This window comes from Narcine bancroftii, chromosome 13 (assembly GCF_036971445.1).
Source record: "Narcine bancroftii isolate sNarBan1 chromosome 13, sNarBan1.hap1, whole genome shotgun sequence".
NCBI lineage: Eukaryota > Metazoa > Chordata > Chondrichthyes > Torpediniformes > Narcinidae > Narcine > Narcine bancroftii.
In genome coordinates, this window is record NC_091481.1 from 6,208,128 (window position 1) to 6,224,280 (window position 16,153).

At 44.3% G+C, this 16,153-nt stretch overlaps 1 protein-coding gene across 9 annotated transcripts in view; it reads left to right on the forward strand.

Annotated features, from left to right (window-relative positions):
* celf2 (cugbp, Elav-like family member 2) overlaps positions 1–16,153 on the forward strand; it is a 303,877-nt gene that overhangs the window by 82,329 nt on the left and 205,395 nt on the right. The window contains exon 1 of one of the 9 annotated variants that reach the window (XM_069908431.1): positions 9,608–9,631. The exons of the other annotated variants lie outside the window; for them this stretch is intronic. Coding sequence (XP_069764532.1) covers positions 9,615–9,631 — 17 coding nt within the window. The 5' untranslated portion in view covers positions 9,608–9,614. Of the gene's footprint in view, positions 1–9,607; positions 9,632–16,153 lie in introns of those variants that run through there. 9 annotated transcript variants of the gene reach the window in all.

Genomic DNA, 16,153 nt, shown 5'->3' on the forward strand with positions numbered 1-16,153 from the left:
AAGCTGCTTTCTTGGGACCCCACCTCTTGTAGATGTCTTGATGGAGTGAAGACTGGTGCCCAGGATGATGCTGGCCGAGTTCACCACTCTCTGTAATCTTTTCCTGTCCTGTGCATTGGCTCCTCCATTCCAGACAGTGATGCACCCAGTCAGATGCTCTCCAAGGTTCATCTGTAGAAATTTGCAAGAGTCTTTGGTGACGTACTACATCGCAAACTCCTTACAAAGGCAATATTACTATTTTAGCAAATTACAGACTCAGACAAACAAAACTTCTTTCTGCAAAATAGTTGGTGATGCCTATCAATGTTATTGACGTGGCTTGACCAGAAATGTAATAATAATTTAGTCAATGTTGAGACCAGGATAGGTTCAAGTCATAGATCCACAATCCTCTTGAACATTTTAAAACACGCATTCTCAGTCAGCTTTTCCTTTGCTTTGGCTCACTGAGTAACAAGATCAGCGGACACCTGTTATCCCGAAGTGCATTAACAGAGTGAGTTGCCACTTTGAAGGGATCTTTTTAACCCCAGCTGCCTCAGAAAGCTAAGAGAAGTGGTGCCATTCTCTGATTTAATGAATTCTTGACTCAGAGTTCAGAAGATGTCAGCTATGACAGTCTGTTCTCCTTTCCCCTTGTGATGTTATTCCACTCACGCGATCTAACCTAGTTGTGGTTTCTACTTATTTAAATTTTGAACAGTAAATCCATTGATCCTATCACTGGCTTCAACTGTTCAGCGATGGGTGGTGATTGATTTGCGAATTATTTGAAGGTTGTCTGAATTGAATGTTGTGGGAGATCATTGAGAAAACAATTTTGTGGGTTAAACAAATTTGTCTGCCAGGAAAGAAATGACCTGAGCAAAAATATCCTCTGCAGTCATTTGTCAAATGTGTATTTTGCATCACTGAGTGGAAATCTGATCATTAATGCTCTGTGATGGCTTTTTAATTGACGTGTAAGGATTGGTATTTCTTGGAAGGCTCAGGCTGTGACTTTTGTTTTTTCTTCTCTCTGGCAGCAGTGGGAGGGCCAGCAGATGAGTAAACTTGTTATTTGAGTTGTTCCTCAATGAACATACTTCCTGCCTTTGATTCATCTTGGGTGCCTCGGTCCTGCCTTCGAATTGACAAATACGCCTGCACTGTAAACTCATCACTCAAGTGGGATAATAGAAAGTGGATTGTGGAACACAAATAACTAAATTCACTCATAATTAGGTCCTGGTTGTTCCTTAATGTTCCATCCATGTCAACAATGCTCCCCACAGCTTACCCAGTCCAGACAGTCAGGATTTCCAGTTGTTAAATTTGGTTCAACACAAAGTGTATTGTTTGAATTCATCAGTATTCAGCAAAATTGAACATTTTTAATTACTCCAACAAACATTCAGGGGATTTGTCAATGTTTAGTTTCTGCAGAGTGCAGCTATATTGATTAAAATAAGTGTGCGAGTTCACAATTTGCATGTTTTAAATAAAATTGCAAATGGACATGTCCTCAAGGAGCCCCCCCCCCCAAAAAAAAACACCCAGGCCGTGCCCTTTTCATTCTGCTGCCATCAGGAAAATGGTACAGGAGCCTGAAGACAAGCACCCAGTGACACAAGGACAGCTTCTTCCCCACTGCCATCTGATTCCTGAATGAACAAGGACCTGATAAGGAAGTTGAACCTGCTGGGTCTAAACGCCTCCCTCTGTGAGTGAATTCTTGACTTCCTGTCGAGGAGACCTCAAGCAGCCCGGATCAGTAAGAGCACTTCCAAGACCATCGCACTGAAAGACCATCACTTTGCCATAGTGATTAGTGCTGGGTCCACTGCTGTTTCTCAATGAAATTGCTCCAGTCGATGATGATGTAGCTTCACGGTTAGTCCCTTTGCAGATGACACCAATTTTGGTGTGGAAGAGTGAAGAAGGTATCTAAGATTAGAACATTATTTGCATCAACTGGGAAACTGGGCCAAGGTATTGTTGATGGAATTATCTCGCACACGAGTGAGGTGTGGCAATTTGGAAGGCATAACAAGCGGGATGGTGCACTGTAAATGGAAGACTGAGGGCTACAGGTATATAGTTTCCTGGAGGTGGAAAAGCAGGTGAAGAAGGTATTTGGTACACATGCCTTCGTTCATCAGGGTAATGAGCACAAGAGTTGCGAAATCTAAAACTCGAGAGCAGAGGTTGAAGGGGAAGGGTTTAAATTTTAATTTTTTAAAAGTAGACATACAGCATGGAAACAGGCCCTTCCAGCACACATGCCTTTGCCACCCAATTAACCTAAAATCCATATACCTTTTGAAAGCTGGCAGGAAACTGGAGCACAGGTAATGGAAAACTTACAAACTCCTTATAGTCAGTGCTGGATTCGAACCCAGGTTGCTGGCACGGTAATAGTGTTGCACCATCAGCAATGCTTTGAGGATATAATGGGTGCGGTGGATAGAGGGGAACAGGTTGATGTTGTATATTTGGATTTCCAGAAAGCGTTTGATAAGGTGCCGCACAAGAGACTTCTCAGTAAGTTGCAGGAAAGTGGAGTCCGGGGAAGTATATTGGCCTGGATTGAAAATTGGTTGTCTGACAGGAGGCAGAGAGTCGGGATAAATGGGAGTTTTTCAGGTTGGCAGAGAGTGGTAAGTGGGGTGCCGCAGGGGTCAGTGTTAGGCCCACAACTGTTCATCATTTACATTGATGACTTGGAGGAGGGGACAAAATGTGGTGTAGCCAAGTTTGCGGATGACACCAAATTGAGTGGAAGAGCAAATTGTAATGAAGATGTGGAGAGTCTGCAGAGGGATAGAGTTAATCTGGATGAGTGGGCAAAGGTCTGGCAGATGGAGTACAATGTTAGTAAGTGTGAGATTATCCACTTTGGCAAGAAAAATAAAAGAGCTGAATATTATTTAAAGGGTGAAAAACTACAGCATGCTGCTGTGCAGAGGGACTTGTGCACGAATCGCAAAAAGTTAGGTTGCAGGTACAGCAGGTTATTAAGAAGGCAAATGGAATGTTGGCCTTCATCGCTAGAGGAATTGAATTCAGGAGTAGGGAGGTAATGTTGCAACTGTATAAAGTACTGGTGAGACCGCACCTGGAGTACTGTGTCCAGTTCTGGTCTCCATATTTGAGGAAGGATATACTGGCTTTGGAGACAGTCCAGAGGAGGTTTACTAGGTTGATCCCTGGGATGAAGGGTTTGACTTATGATGAAAGATTAAATCGTCTAGGATTGTATTCGCTCGAGTTCAGAAGAATGAGAGGAGATCTTATAGAAACATATAGGATTATGAAGGGTATGGATAGGATAGATGTAGGAAGGTCTTTTGAGCTGGCCGGGGAAACTAAAACGAGAGGACACAGTCTCAAGATTCGGGGGAGTAGATTTAGGACAGAGATGAGGAAAAATAGTTTTTCCCAGAGAGTAGTGAATGTTTGGAATTCTCTATCCAGGGAAGTGGTTGAGGCTGCTTCATTAAACATATTTAAAATTCGGTTAAATAAATTTTTACATGATAGAGAAATTAGGGGATATGGGGAGAAGGCAGGTAGGTGGAGTTAGGTCATAAATTAGATCAGCCATGATCGTATTGAATGGCGGAGCAGGCTCGATGGGCCATTTTTGGCCTACTCCTGTTCCTACTTCCTATGTTCCTAACTGGAAAGTTCAAAGAGATCTGAAGGGAAACTTTTTCCATGCATAGAGAGCCATCTCCCACTGGCAGAGGACGTGGAAGAGGCACACCTTGAAAGGCTCAGGCCTGAAACGTTGGTTATGTAGCTTTATCTCCTGTGGACACTGTGAGACCTGCTGAGTTCCTCCAGCATTTTTGTGTTTTTACTGCAATCACAGCGACTGCAGACTTTCCGTGTTTCACAGGTACATTTAAAAGACATTTAGGCCATTTTCACATGGAAAAGCCGGTTATTGCCATATACGCACCCTGTCTCTGGAAGCCACCTTGCTTGTTCTCACAGAAGAGAAGAAAAGCCGGGTTCATGAGTCCTTTTACACAGCAAGCCAGCTTCCTGAAGTAAAAGAGGTGGGACTTGTAGCCCAGCAGCATGGGAACACACCTCATCCTTTAAGACCTACCTCCTTCCTATCTTGGCAAATCAAAGTTGGATAAGTTTAGACCCCCAATCCACCTTCAATGTGATCGCACAGTGCTCGAAAGGTGAATAATACCCGACTTTCAAGCACTGTGTAAAAGGGGTATAAGACAGGTACATGGACAGGACGAATTCTGAGGGATGGAGGCCAAATGGAGACAAATTAAACTTGCTTGGGTTGGGAACTTGGCAAGCACTGATGAGTTGGGCCGAAAGGCCTGTTTCCCTGCTGTACAACTCCAGATGGTTTCTATTCCTGAAGTGTTTACTGATTCCAGAGGATAGGATGTGCTTGGAGTGCAGGGATAGTTTTGTGCTGACCAAGGAATGCTCTTGCCCGCCAAGCTTCAGCTCAGGGCCTTAACTCCTCAGTGTAGTTTGACTGGAGTGAGTCCAGATTGCATTAATCTGAAATTAATTTGATTCTGAATGGCTCCATCTGTCTGTGTTAAAGGAGGCTCAAGACTTGGTAATGAAGTGTGAGTGACTCATGATGCAAGTCCCCAAACCAGATGGAGTGTTAACGGTGAAGAAACAAACTGGGGAATGGGGAGGGGTACAGAAAGGACGGTTTGTGCCAGGGATTAGTTTGAGGTTATTTCAACACTGCAAAGCATCTTTAAATAAGCGTGCACCCATTTTTACACATTTCCTTTTCTGACAGATGTAATGGATGACCACTTCTTATGAAGGAAATAGAAATGGTTCTAACGATGGAGAGTGATGGAAATGTGTGAAGAGACTTTGAATGGGTTTCCTTTTGTCAACAATTTATTTTTTTTGCAAAATTTTGTTTTTCATTTGCATCAATAACAAATACAGTTCTTATCCATAATCATACAGAATAATAAAAAAAAATACAAGAATATATAATTTTATATTTTCTCCCCCTCCCTCCCCCAAAAAAGAAAAAAACAGGAAAACCCTGCCTGAATTAATCATATATCCTTCATTGATTAATTGAATTTCAAATTTACAAATATAATCTTAGACTTTAAATTAATTAGGGGTGAGTTGGGGTGGAAGCAGCAGATGCCGCAGATGAACTCTTACCAATAAAATCCATGGAAGGTTTCCAAATCTTATAAAAAAAAATTTTATGGTTGATTCTGTAAATTATACGTTATTTTCTCTAATGGTGGACAATTTTGTAATTCCATTTGCCATCTATTCAACACTGCATTATTGTCTAGTTTCCACGTTACGGCTGTACATTTCTTTGCTACTTGTCAACAATTTATTGTGAATAATCTATTTTTGTTTTTAAAAGAGTTCTTAAGACTTTTGAAGATGTCCTCAATGGAGTAGACAATCCTCTGTAGTTTTTAATCCTCCTCTTGCGTGGTCTCCAGGGATTGAGGAGGACTTGCTTCATTGCCTGTTTTGTCAGCTTTGAGCTGGTTCCTGAGCGTACTGAGAATCAGAAATTTATTGTCACGAACACGTCACAAAATTTGTGGTTTTGCGACTGCATCACACAGTGCAAAGATTTCTATGAACCACCTTCCAAAATAAATTCAAATAGTGCAAGGAAAAGAAAACGACAGAGAGGCATTGTCTGTGGTTCACGTCCATTCAGAAATCTGATGGCAGCGGGGAAGAAGCTGTCCTTGTGCCACTGAGCGCTCGTCTTCAGACTCCTGTACATCTTTTCCCTGTTGGTAGCAGAGCAAAGAGGGCATGGGCTGAGTGGTCCTTGAGGATAAAGGCTGCTTTCTGAAGACACTGGCTCTTGTGGATGTCCTCGATGGAGTGGAGACTGGTGCACCGAATGTCATAGGCCGAGTTGAAAACTCTCAGGAGTTTTTCTTGTCCCGAGCTTTGGCACCTCCATGGCAGTCAGTTATTTTTTTTACACTTGTACAGCATGCTGTGTCAAAAAAGCTCATGACTGGAATGTGGGTGTGCAGTGAACTGGGATTCACTGGTAGTGTGCTGTGCTGATGGCTGGCCCCACCTCCCATATCCGCCCCCATCTGCTCACATCATCCCTGGTTTCCCGCCTAAACCCTGAACCCTTCTGAAGACCACTGTTGAACCCTAACCTTAGTTATAAGCTTATAAAAGCATTGTTCTCCCTCCAGTCGTGAGAGCTTTCATTCACGCTACAGGGTGCCATTCCAGATCTGACTTTTTTTCATCCTAGACCCCTTGTCATTTTTCTGGAACATCTGCAGCGTAAACTGCACTTCAGGCATTCCAGAACCAACTGGCTAATGACTAAGACGTTGATGAGCATGACCAGTTGATGCAGTGGTGCTGTACGTCCCATGTATGTTACACGATGCAGTTGACATTGACGCAGTGGCGTTGCACGTCCCGCCTCTTTACAGACAGAAATGAAGGTTTGCAGTTTTGGTCGTTCCTCTGTGAATGACATTCTTCATAATGGGAAAAATCCCATGAAGTCTTTTTTAAAAAATCAATGTCTGGTGGGATGAACTGGCTTCTCAGCTGGTCTGCTTTGGCAGCTCTGTCGACCACCGTGCACTTCCAGTGTATGACCTCAAAGGTATCAACATCACCCCAAATGCTACTGCTCTGTTTACAGTATATGAGGCCATTCTGTCCATTGAGATTGTGCCAACTCCTATGAGCTCTCCGACCAGCCCCATTTCCTCGTTCTTTCTTCATGGCCTTACAAATTGTTCTCTTTCAAGGTCTTGCCCAATTTCTTTTCAATGAACCAATCCATTCTTTATTCATTGTTTGTACAGGCAGTGAGTGTAAGGTCACTCACTTGAATTTGGAAGAATGAGAGGGGATCTTACAGATACATATATTAAGAAAGGCAAAAATAAGATAGAGGTAGGCAATGTTCCCATTGGTTAGGAAGACCTGAACTGGGGTGCACAGTCTCTAGATTCAAGGTAGTAAACTTAGGATGGAGATGAGGAAAAACTGCTTTTCCCAGAGGGTGGAATTCGCTGCCCATTGAAGCAGTGCGGGGCAACATCAGTAAATACTTTTAAGACAAGGTTGGATGGATTTTTACATTGTAATGGATTTAAGGGATATGGGGAGGTAGGTGGAGATGAGCTTGTCATCAGATCAGCCATGATCTCATTGCATGGCAGAGCAGGCTCAATGGGCCGACTCCTGCTCCTTTTTCTTGTGTCATAACAGAGCTCAATATTTTGACTTTAAAGGGTGGCGTGATGACTATGTACTTTAACTGCTGCCCCTCAGAACCATCAATCAGGGTTCAATCCTGACCACTGCTCTCTGGGTGGAGTTTGAGGGTTCTCCCCGACCTCGAGCCTTGAATTCTCATTGGAATTTAGAGGGATGAGGGGAGATCTCATAGAGCCATATAGAAGCAGGAAGGTTGTTTCAGCTGGCAGGTGAGGCGAGAACGAGGGACATTGCCTCGCGGTTTGGGTGAGCAGATTTAAGGCAGAGATGAGGAGAGGTTGTGTTTTTTTTTTCCGGAGAGTAGTGAACTTCTTGAATTCTCTGCCCAATATAATAGTGGAGTCTGCCTCATTAGCTATTATTTAAGATGCATTGATTTTTGAAAATTGGAGCAATTAAGAGTTTTGTGGAGCGGAGTCCATGGCCAGATTAGCCGTGATCGTGAATGATGAAGCAAGCTCGACGGGCCAGCTGGCCTGCTCCTGTTGCTGGTTTTTCTTTAACGATACAGCGCAGTACAAGGCCCGTGGTGCCCAATCATACCCAGTTACCTTTCCAACCTCCTATGTTTTGGAAAGTGGGAGAAACCCATGCAGACTCGGGGAGAGCATACAAACTGCTTACATACAGTGCTGGATTCGAACCCCAATCACTGGAGCTGTAATAACGTCGAGCCATTGTTCCTATACTCCAGGAGCCAATCTGGTTGGCGGGATAATTTGGTAGCGCGGTTAGCGCAATGCTATTACAGAACCCGCGTTGGAATCCAGTGCTGTCTGCGTGTGTTTTCTCCTGGTGCTCCAGTTTCCTCCCACCTTTCAATAATGTGCAGGGTATGGAGGTTAATTGGTGTATTTGGGCAGCGTAGGCTTGTGGGTCAGCGGGGCTGACGCCGTGCCATATGCCAAAAATTTTTAGTAGCAATTGGATCCAGAGCAGTGGTTCTCAACCTTCCCTTCCCACTCACATCCTAAAGTCATCCCTATGCCTTCAGTGCTCTGTGATTAGTAAGGGATTGTTTAAGGTGGGATGTGGGTGGGAAGAGAAGATTGAGAATCACTGCTTTGGACCCAATTGTTACTGAAATATTTTGCTTGAGAAAAATGGTCATTAGCCCATTTCCTTTGGAGTTATGAAACCGTGCACATAACGAGTCAATGAGGGACGATTGAAACACTGGTTTTCAAACTTTTTCTTTTCACCCACATACCACCTTAAGCAATTCCTTATGAATCACAGAGTACCGATGGCATAAGGAATACTTAAAGTGGTATGTAAGTGAAAAGAAAAAGGTTGAGAACCACTGGTCTAAAGAAAAAATGTTAAGTAACATTTGTGATGTAGGTAAGTGGTGGAATCTGGAGGAAATGATAGGTGTATAGAGAGAATAAAAAGAAAGGATTTAACATAATTGCTTGATGATTGTACAACTCTGCAGGCGGAAGACCTGGCTCTGGGCTTTTAATTCCAGAATGTTAATTCAGTACCCCTCATCATTCAACCACAGATTTAGGTGAAGCTGATGGAAAGAAGCCTATCATGACCTTGTACACCTCAATCAAATCTCTCTCTTCAGAGGCCAAAAAAAAAGCTTCTGTGGCCAAATTGTAACCTCAGCAACACACACAGTGATGGATAAGTCTGACCTCAGTCAGATGTGCGTCCCATGGACAGCCTGGAGCTGCAAATGAAGATGAGGCCAAGACGATTATTTAAGAATTGAAATGGCTAATTTTCCAGATTTTTAAAGTCGTTTAATGTCTTCTTTTGCTTTTAGTTGTAATTTATGTCCCGTTGCACCTCTGCGATCTGATTGCGTGGAGCAGATTCACCACCATTGTACACTTATTCTTGCCCATTTGGAGGGGGTGGGTGAAATGGATGCATTTTACTAATAAACAATTTAACGAGGGAGCTCATTTGTTATGTTATTTGGCACTTTGGCATTTAAATGTTGCCGATCACTGCCACCTCCTATCTTTAGATCACTTCTGTTATTTGCGTCTTGATTGGCCTTTGAGCACTTCAGCCGGTTGACAGATTGTGTTGAGGTAAAATCCCACCTGGAAGCCTTGGTATAATGTTAAACTGGTAAACACATTAGTTGTGCAGACAAATTAATGCTGCGTATTATTTCACATGGTTAAAAATTATTTTGATATTCATCTCTGTTGTGAGTGGTGAGTAAGGGTTTTTTTTTTGGCATGAGTAATAAGTGGAACAGATCGTGCTCTGAAGATGGAGCTGTCAAGGCAACTCGCCAGCTTGAAATAGTTGAGCACTGAAACATATTGTTTTGCTTGAGTTGATCTGACAAGGGGAGTGGTTGAGACCAGCAAGAAAAATGGCAGGATTTCTCTATGGAGGTTGCATGTTGGTAAGGGAGTATTTGGAAAGCACATCGAGCAGTGCAGATTTTGGCAGGGTGGTCTATCTGATTGTCTGCTTAATGGTTTTCAACTGTTAAAATGTCTTTCTGCTGTAGTTGAGCGATTTGGCAGGTAGGGAGTCAACTTCTACAATTGTTTCTGGAAGTTTGATCCTCATTGTTTTGAGTTTTAGCGCTTCTCTGCCGCACGCAGAGTGGAACTGGACTTTTTAAATACAGGTGTAACGCTACATTTTTTTCTGGGGAAAGTAATTATAGCTTCCTAATTACCACGCGATGGCTCTCAAAACGTACAGGGGGTTGTAGGCCAATTGGGTGTAATTGGACAGCCCGGGGCTCGTGGGCAGGAAGGGGCTGTTACCATGCTGTATGTCAAAAAAACTAAATCAATCTGGTATCCTGCTGTGTGGCGTGATGGTTGAAGATGGATCGTATGGGGGAGAGGGTGGTGTTGCAGGGAACCCTTAAAGTTTCACAGATAATGATATTGGGAACCACGCTGATAGAAATGCAGATTTCTCCTTTGCTCCAGCCTCTGCCTTGAGTACAAATAGGACTGTCAGATGCCTCACAGGAGCTCAGTAACTCTAGGGCAGGGGCAAGTCATTGTTAATACTGTAAGATAGACCTAAATGATCATAGCAGCTTTCAGTCCTTCTAGAACCTCCCAAACCTCTTTACGTTGTGTGAAGTACTATACTTTTGTAGAATGGTCACTGTGGTAATGTAGGAAGCTTAGATAATTTTGTGCACATCAAACCTGTGACCACAAACAACCTACCATATATACTCAAGAATTATGTGGACCATTTTTTAATGTTAAATTTATGAGGTCGCCTATTACATTTGATACTACTTGTGGCGGACTGAACTTTGCAAGAATCCAAAATACTGTATCAGTCGCAGAAGTCCAAATGATCTCGAAACAAATAAAACACAATGAATTAAAGTATTCACAGAGAGTCTGTACATCAAAACACACATTCTATCACAGGGGAGGTTGGGACTACAGTCGGTATCCGTGCCATTGGAGGCACAGGGCGTCCAATCGGTGGGGCGGCCGAGGCGAGAGTGGCATTCTGATGTGTGGGTGGCCGGGATGAGAGTCCATGTTCAAGGCGTGGGTAACAGGGGTGCTGTGATGCTGGAGCTCACCAGAGTGCCGCTCCTGTATCTAATCAGGCCACTCCAGCACCTTGAGGCGGCGGCGCCTTGTGGCAGCAGCGTCGCCTCCCCCTCCCCACTGAACACCATTCTCTATTCTGGACATAGCTGTTTTGAGTCATCCCACTTTGTAGTCGAAGAATTCACTTTCAATTACAGTGCCAAATACAACATGACGCCCACCAAGGCCAGGTCTCGCGAGACCCCCTTGTTGCCGTTTTGGTGAGCTCAGGCACCTAAAGATTTACCACAGCAGTCCGTAGTTGGAAGCTCCAAAGGGCAGGCTGCTCGCCAGGGCTGAGGTGAGAGACTGGAGTTGACTTTTATACTAGATAGGGAAATTCCAGATTTTTCTGGCTAAAAATACTTTTGCACAAGTATTTAGCCAACAATGTGATCAGTTTTGGTTACCGATTGACGGACGGATGAGTTGTCCAGCTATATATGACAATGTGATGATACCTTTCAGTAGGAGAGAGTTTTGAGCCCTGGTTTCAATACCCGTTGATGTGTGTAACGTGTAGCACACCCTCAGTGATGTCTGGAGAATCAACCAGTTAGTGTAAGGCTATAATTGTTCACCACCTACGGCTCCTAGAACGCTTCCACCAGCGTTGTCTCCGCTCCATCCTCAACATCCATTGGAGCGCTTTCATCCCTAACGTCGAAGTACTCGAGATGGCAGAGGTCGACAGCATCGAGTCCACGCTGCTGAAGATCCAGCTGCGCTGGATGGGTCACGTCTCCAGAATGGAGGACCATCGCCTTCCCAAGATCGTGTTCTATGGCGAGCTCTCCACTGGCCACCGTGACAGAGGTGCACCAAAGAAAAGGTACAAGGACTGCCTAAAGAAATCTCTTGGTGCCTGCCACATTGACCACCGCCAGTGGGCTGATAACGCCTCAAACCGTGCATCTTGCCGCCTCACAGTTTGGCGGGCAGCAACCTCCTTTGAAGAAGACCGCAGAGCCCACCTCACTGACAAAAGGCAAAGGAGGAAAAACCCAACACCCAACCCCAACCAACCAATTTACCGCTGCAACCGTGTCTGCCTGTCCCGCATCGGACTTGTCAGCCACAAACGAGCCTGCAGCTGACGTGGACTTTTTACCCCCTCCATAAATCTTCGTCGGCGAAGCCAAGCCAAAGATAATTGTTCGAATATGGCGCAGTCTGTAAGGAGTTTGTTTTCCCCGTGTCTGCGTGGGCTTTCTCTCCGGGTGCTCCAGTTTCCTCCTGCCCTTCAAAACGTATGCCGGCTGTAGGTTAATTGGGGTATTTGGGCGACACGGGGCCCTCGGCCGGAAGATCCTGGGCCCATGCTCTTCATCCAAATGGTGCAATGCAGAAAAGTGCTGGAGTAACGCAGCATCCACAGGAAGTAGACGATGACCAACGTTTTAGGCCTGGGCCCCTCGTCAGGAATCTGGAAGAATGGATAGATGTCTGAATAAAATGTTGAGGGGAAGAGAGGTGGGGCATGGGAGGGGCACAGGCAAGAAGTAATAGATGGATACAGGCGAAAGAGAAAGAAGTTGCTTTGAGCATTTGTCTTGCAGAATTAGCCCGCTGGCAATAGTGACTCTACAAATATACTTGATGCGGCCCACCTGAAATGTCTTGTTTAGATGTTACTCTGGTAACAAATTATCCTTGCTGATGCATTATTTTGGAGGATTACTTCAACCCTTTAATGGGGTGAGAATTAATTTAATGGGCTTTTTAACTACAGTGCCTGATGTGAATGACTTTTAGTCTGCATTGGTTTTCAGGAGTATTTTCCACCATTGTGATCTGTTTACACTTCATTGCAGGTGCTATTTCCAACTTGAACTGCTTTTTGCAGCATTCAAGTGTCTTGCTTTTGAACTGAGAAATGCCTTTGAATTTATTTTTGTGCATTTTGTTTTGTTACATGGACCGAACAATAAGAAGCTTTGTTTTGCATGTTTTCCTGGCTATCCAACTCTTTGAGCAGAGAGTGCAATAATAAATAAATAAATAATAAATAAATAAATAATAAATAAATTAGGTGTAGGATAATAGTTTTCAAATAGTGCAAGGCACAGAAACACATGAAGAAGGGCTCAGGCCCGAGACGTCGGGTATATATCTTTGACTCCGATAGAAGCTAAAGAGATCGGCTGAGTTCCACCTGCATTTCTGTGTGTTTTTTTACTACAATCCCGGGGGTCTGCAGTCTATTGTGTTTCACTCCTGGAAGTGCACAAACACAGCGTGGGGATTCCAGAGAAGTGTCGTCACAAAGATGGCAATAGCCAACATACTTGAGAAACTCAGCAGGTCACACAGCATCCATGGGAAGGAAAAGGTGACCAACGTTTTAGGCCTGGGCCCTTTGTCAGGTAGTTAGAGTTTCTCCAGCATGTTTGTGTATACACTCAGCCCCAGCATCTGCAGATTTTCTGACTTAGCTGCCAGTGTGAGATCCATTCAAGAGTCTGATAATATTAGGAAATTTGGACATCTGTGACCTCAAGCACGTGTCTCTTAAGCCCAATGGGCGAGTTGTTTAATATTTTAGCAACTGTTCCAAGATGGTAAGAGATAGCGACACAGTTGATGGAGAGGAGGTTGGTTTTCGTGATGACCTAAGCTGTGGTCACAATCTCTGTGGTTCCTTTTGGCCTTTGGCAGAGTAGTTCCAATACCTGCTGTGATGCTATACCAGGCAGGATGCTTTCTCTAGTGGATCTGCCAAATTGCTAAGAGACCTCAGCTACACACTGAATTTTCAGACTTGTTTTGACCGTTTTCTTTGTAGCATCCACACAGTTAGACCAAGGCAGCCTATTGGTGATATTGGAAAGCACTTGAAGTTTTCCACCATCTGCACCTCAGCACTGTGGATAAATTCTGGGATGTGCGCATCTCTCGCTTACCTGGAATCAATGACTAACACCCTTATTTTTCTGACCTTGTGGGAGAGGGTGTTTGACAGACACTATGCCAGTAGAATTGCCTGCACCTTTCAATGCTTGAGATCTGGCCCACGATGGTGGTATCACCTGTGTAATGATAGAGATCATGGTTGCAATGCAACTAGCAATGCCTTACCGTTTGATTATACTTGGCTTCCACCAGGGGCTGACACTGAGCAGGGCACTGTAGTAATGGAGACTTGTAGCCTCATGGCCTTCCTCATGTGCTTGTTCGTATCAACTTTAAAGTGATGAACCTTTTCCTTCATCCATGTGTTGTCTTAAGAAATCACACATACAAGATGAAATTCACGAGTGAGTGTAACATGTGCAGGAAGGGGCTGAGTACAAGAGCTTTGCATGGAGGAGGTGTAATCCCTGCTTGTAGTCAGGAGGCTGAGGATCCAATTCTCTTTCTTTATTTTCAACACAGTAGGAGCGAATTTCGACCCATGCTGCCCAATTAATGCACAACCCCCTTATCGTTTTAAAGGGTGGGAGGAAGTCAGAGCTCTTGGGGTAAACCCATGCAGGTCACAGGAAGAACATACAAACTCCTTACAGACAGTGCTGGATTTGAACTCAAGTCACAGAGATCTGCAGCTTAGTGTTTTGGGAGGAAGTTGTTTGGGGTGAAGGCAGAGCAGAAGAGGAGTATCACCTTTTGTCCCATGCCTCTGTATTGAGCACTTTCTTCCCAGACACATGCTGGAATCAAAGATGATTTGCCGTCTCTCCAAATCTCTGGGTTCTATAGTCAGTAATGATGGGATCTCAGAAGGCACAGGAGGTATTTCACAGGAGAGGGGGTGGGTATTGTGACAGACCCGATATTCCTTCCTTGTGTTCACCAGCTTTTGTGTGCTCCCCACTTGAGATTCTTTTTGTGCAACACCAAATGCCAACTCTCTATCTTTGAGCAATTGTGATGAATGATGCTTTCTAGTTTGGCTTTATTAAGGAGGCTTGGAAAAGATTTCCCTTGTCCACCTCGGAGCCTTTCATGTTGCAACTCTACAAATCTCTGGTGAGACCACTCTTAGAGTATCGTGTTCAGTTCTGATCACCTCGTTATAGGAAGGATGTGGAAGCTAAGGAGAGAATGCAAATGAGATGTACTTGAATGGGAAAACGTATCTTATGAGGTAAGGTTAGCAGAGCTGGGACTTTTCTCTCTGCAGGGTAGAAGAATGAGAGGAGACTTTATTAAATCTCCAAGATTATAGAGGCATGGATAGGGTGGACACCCAGCTCCTGTTTCCCAGGGCAAGATTAGCAAAGACCGGAGGAAATGTGGACAAAGTGAAGTGAGGGAAGTTTAGGGGAGACATTAGAGGTAAGGTTTTTTTTAAATACAGAGAGTTGTGGATGCCTGGAATACCTTGCCAGGGATGGTGGTGGAGGCTGAAACATTAAGGACATTAAAGAAACTCTTAGGCATATGGATGGAAGATCGAGAGTTATGGGGTAGGGAGGATTTCGTACTTTTTTTAAAAGGAATATATGGGTCAGCACCACATTGAGGGCTGAAGGGCTTGTAGTGTGCTAGAGTGTTCTATGTAATGGAGCTTGGAGTTCCTGGTTCAGAACTCCTGAGAGAGAGAAGGGTGGAGGGGGATGCAGAGAGGTGGAGGGGACGAAGGGGAGGGAGCACAGGGAGAGAGGAAGGGGTGTGGATGAGGAGAGGGGAGGGGGATGGAAAGAAAGATGCAGGGAGAAGGAAGGGGGTTGCTGAATGAACGGCAAGAGAGGGAGGAGGCAGAGAGGAAGTGGGAAAGCACAGAGAGAGAGACAGACAGACAGGCTCAGAGACTCTGAGGAACATCGGGAAAGGCAGCGAGGCAGTGGTGCATAAAATAAAAGGGTCTAGTACAGAATAAACAATGACTTCTTTTCCATAGCAGTTGGATCTAAACCAGAGGCCAAAGATTTAAAGTAATTAGAAGAAGAATTAAGAGATGAGGATTTAATTTTGCTCAAATAAGGTGGGACTTTCTGCCTGCACAAGTGGGTGAAGTCGATGTCCTCTTGGCATTCCAACAACACTTGGATGAGTACATACAAAATGGTGACCTGCTGCCGCGGGATGGCTCTGGCCAGCTGTTTTCTGACTGACACGGACACAATGGGTTGAATGTCTCATGAATTTATCCAGGATCCTTTTTGCTGACTCCAAGTCACGCGGAGTTTTAGAATGATCCATAGGTTGTAATGCTGTTTCTCTTGTGATAATCCGCAAGTTTTGTACTTGGCCAGCAGGGAAATTTGAACTTGGGACAACTGAGGCATTGTCTTGGACCGACCGAACCCATGCTAGAACCGTGTTTTTGCGAGCGTTGGCAATGACTGTGAGTGAGTTATACTGCAGCACAGTATAATGAACTGCAGATGTTGGTTTCATTA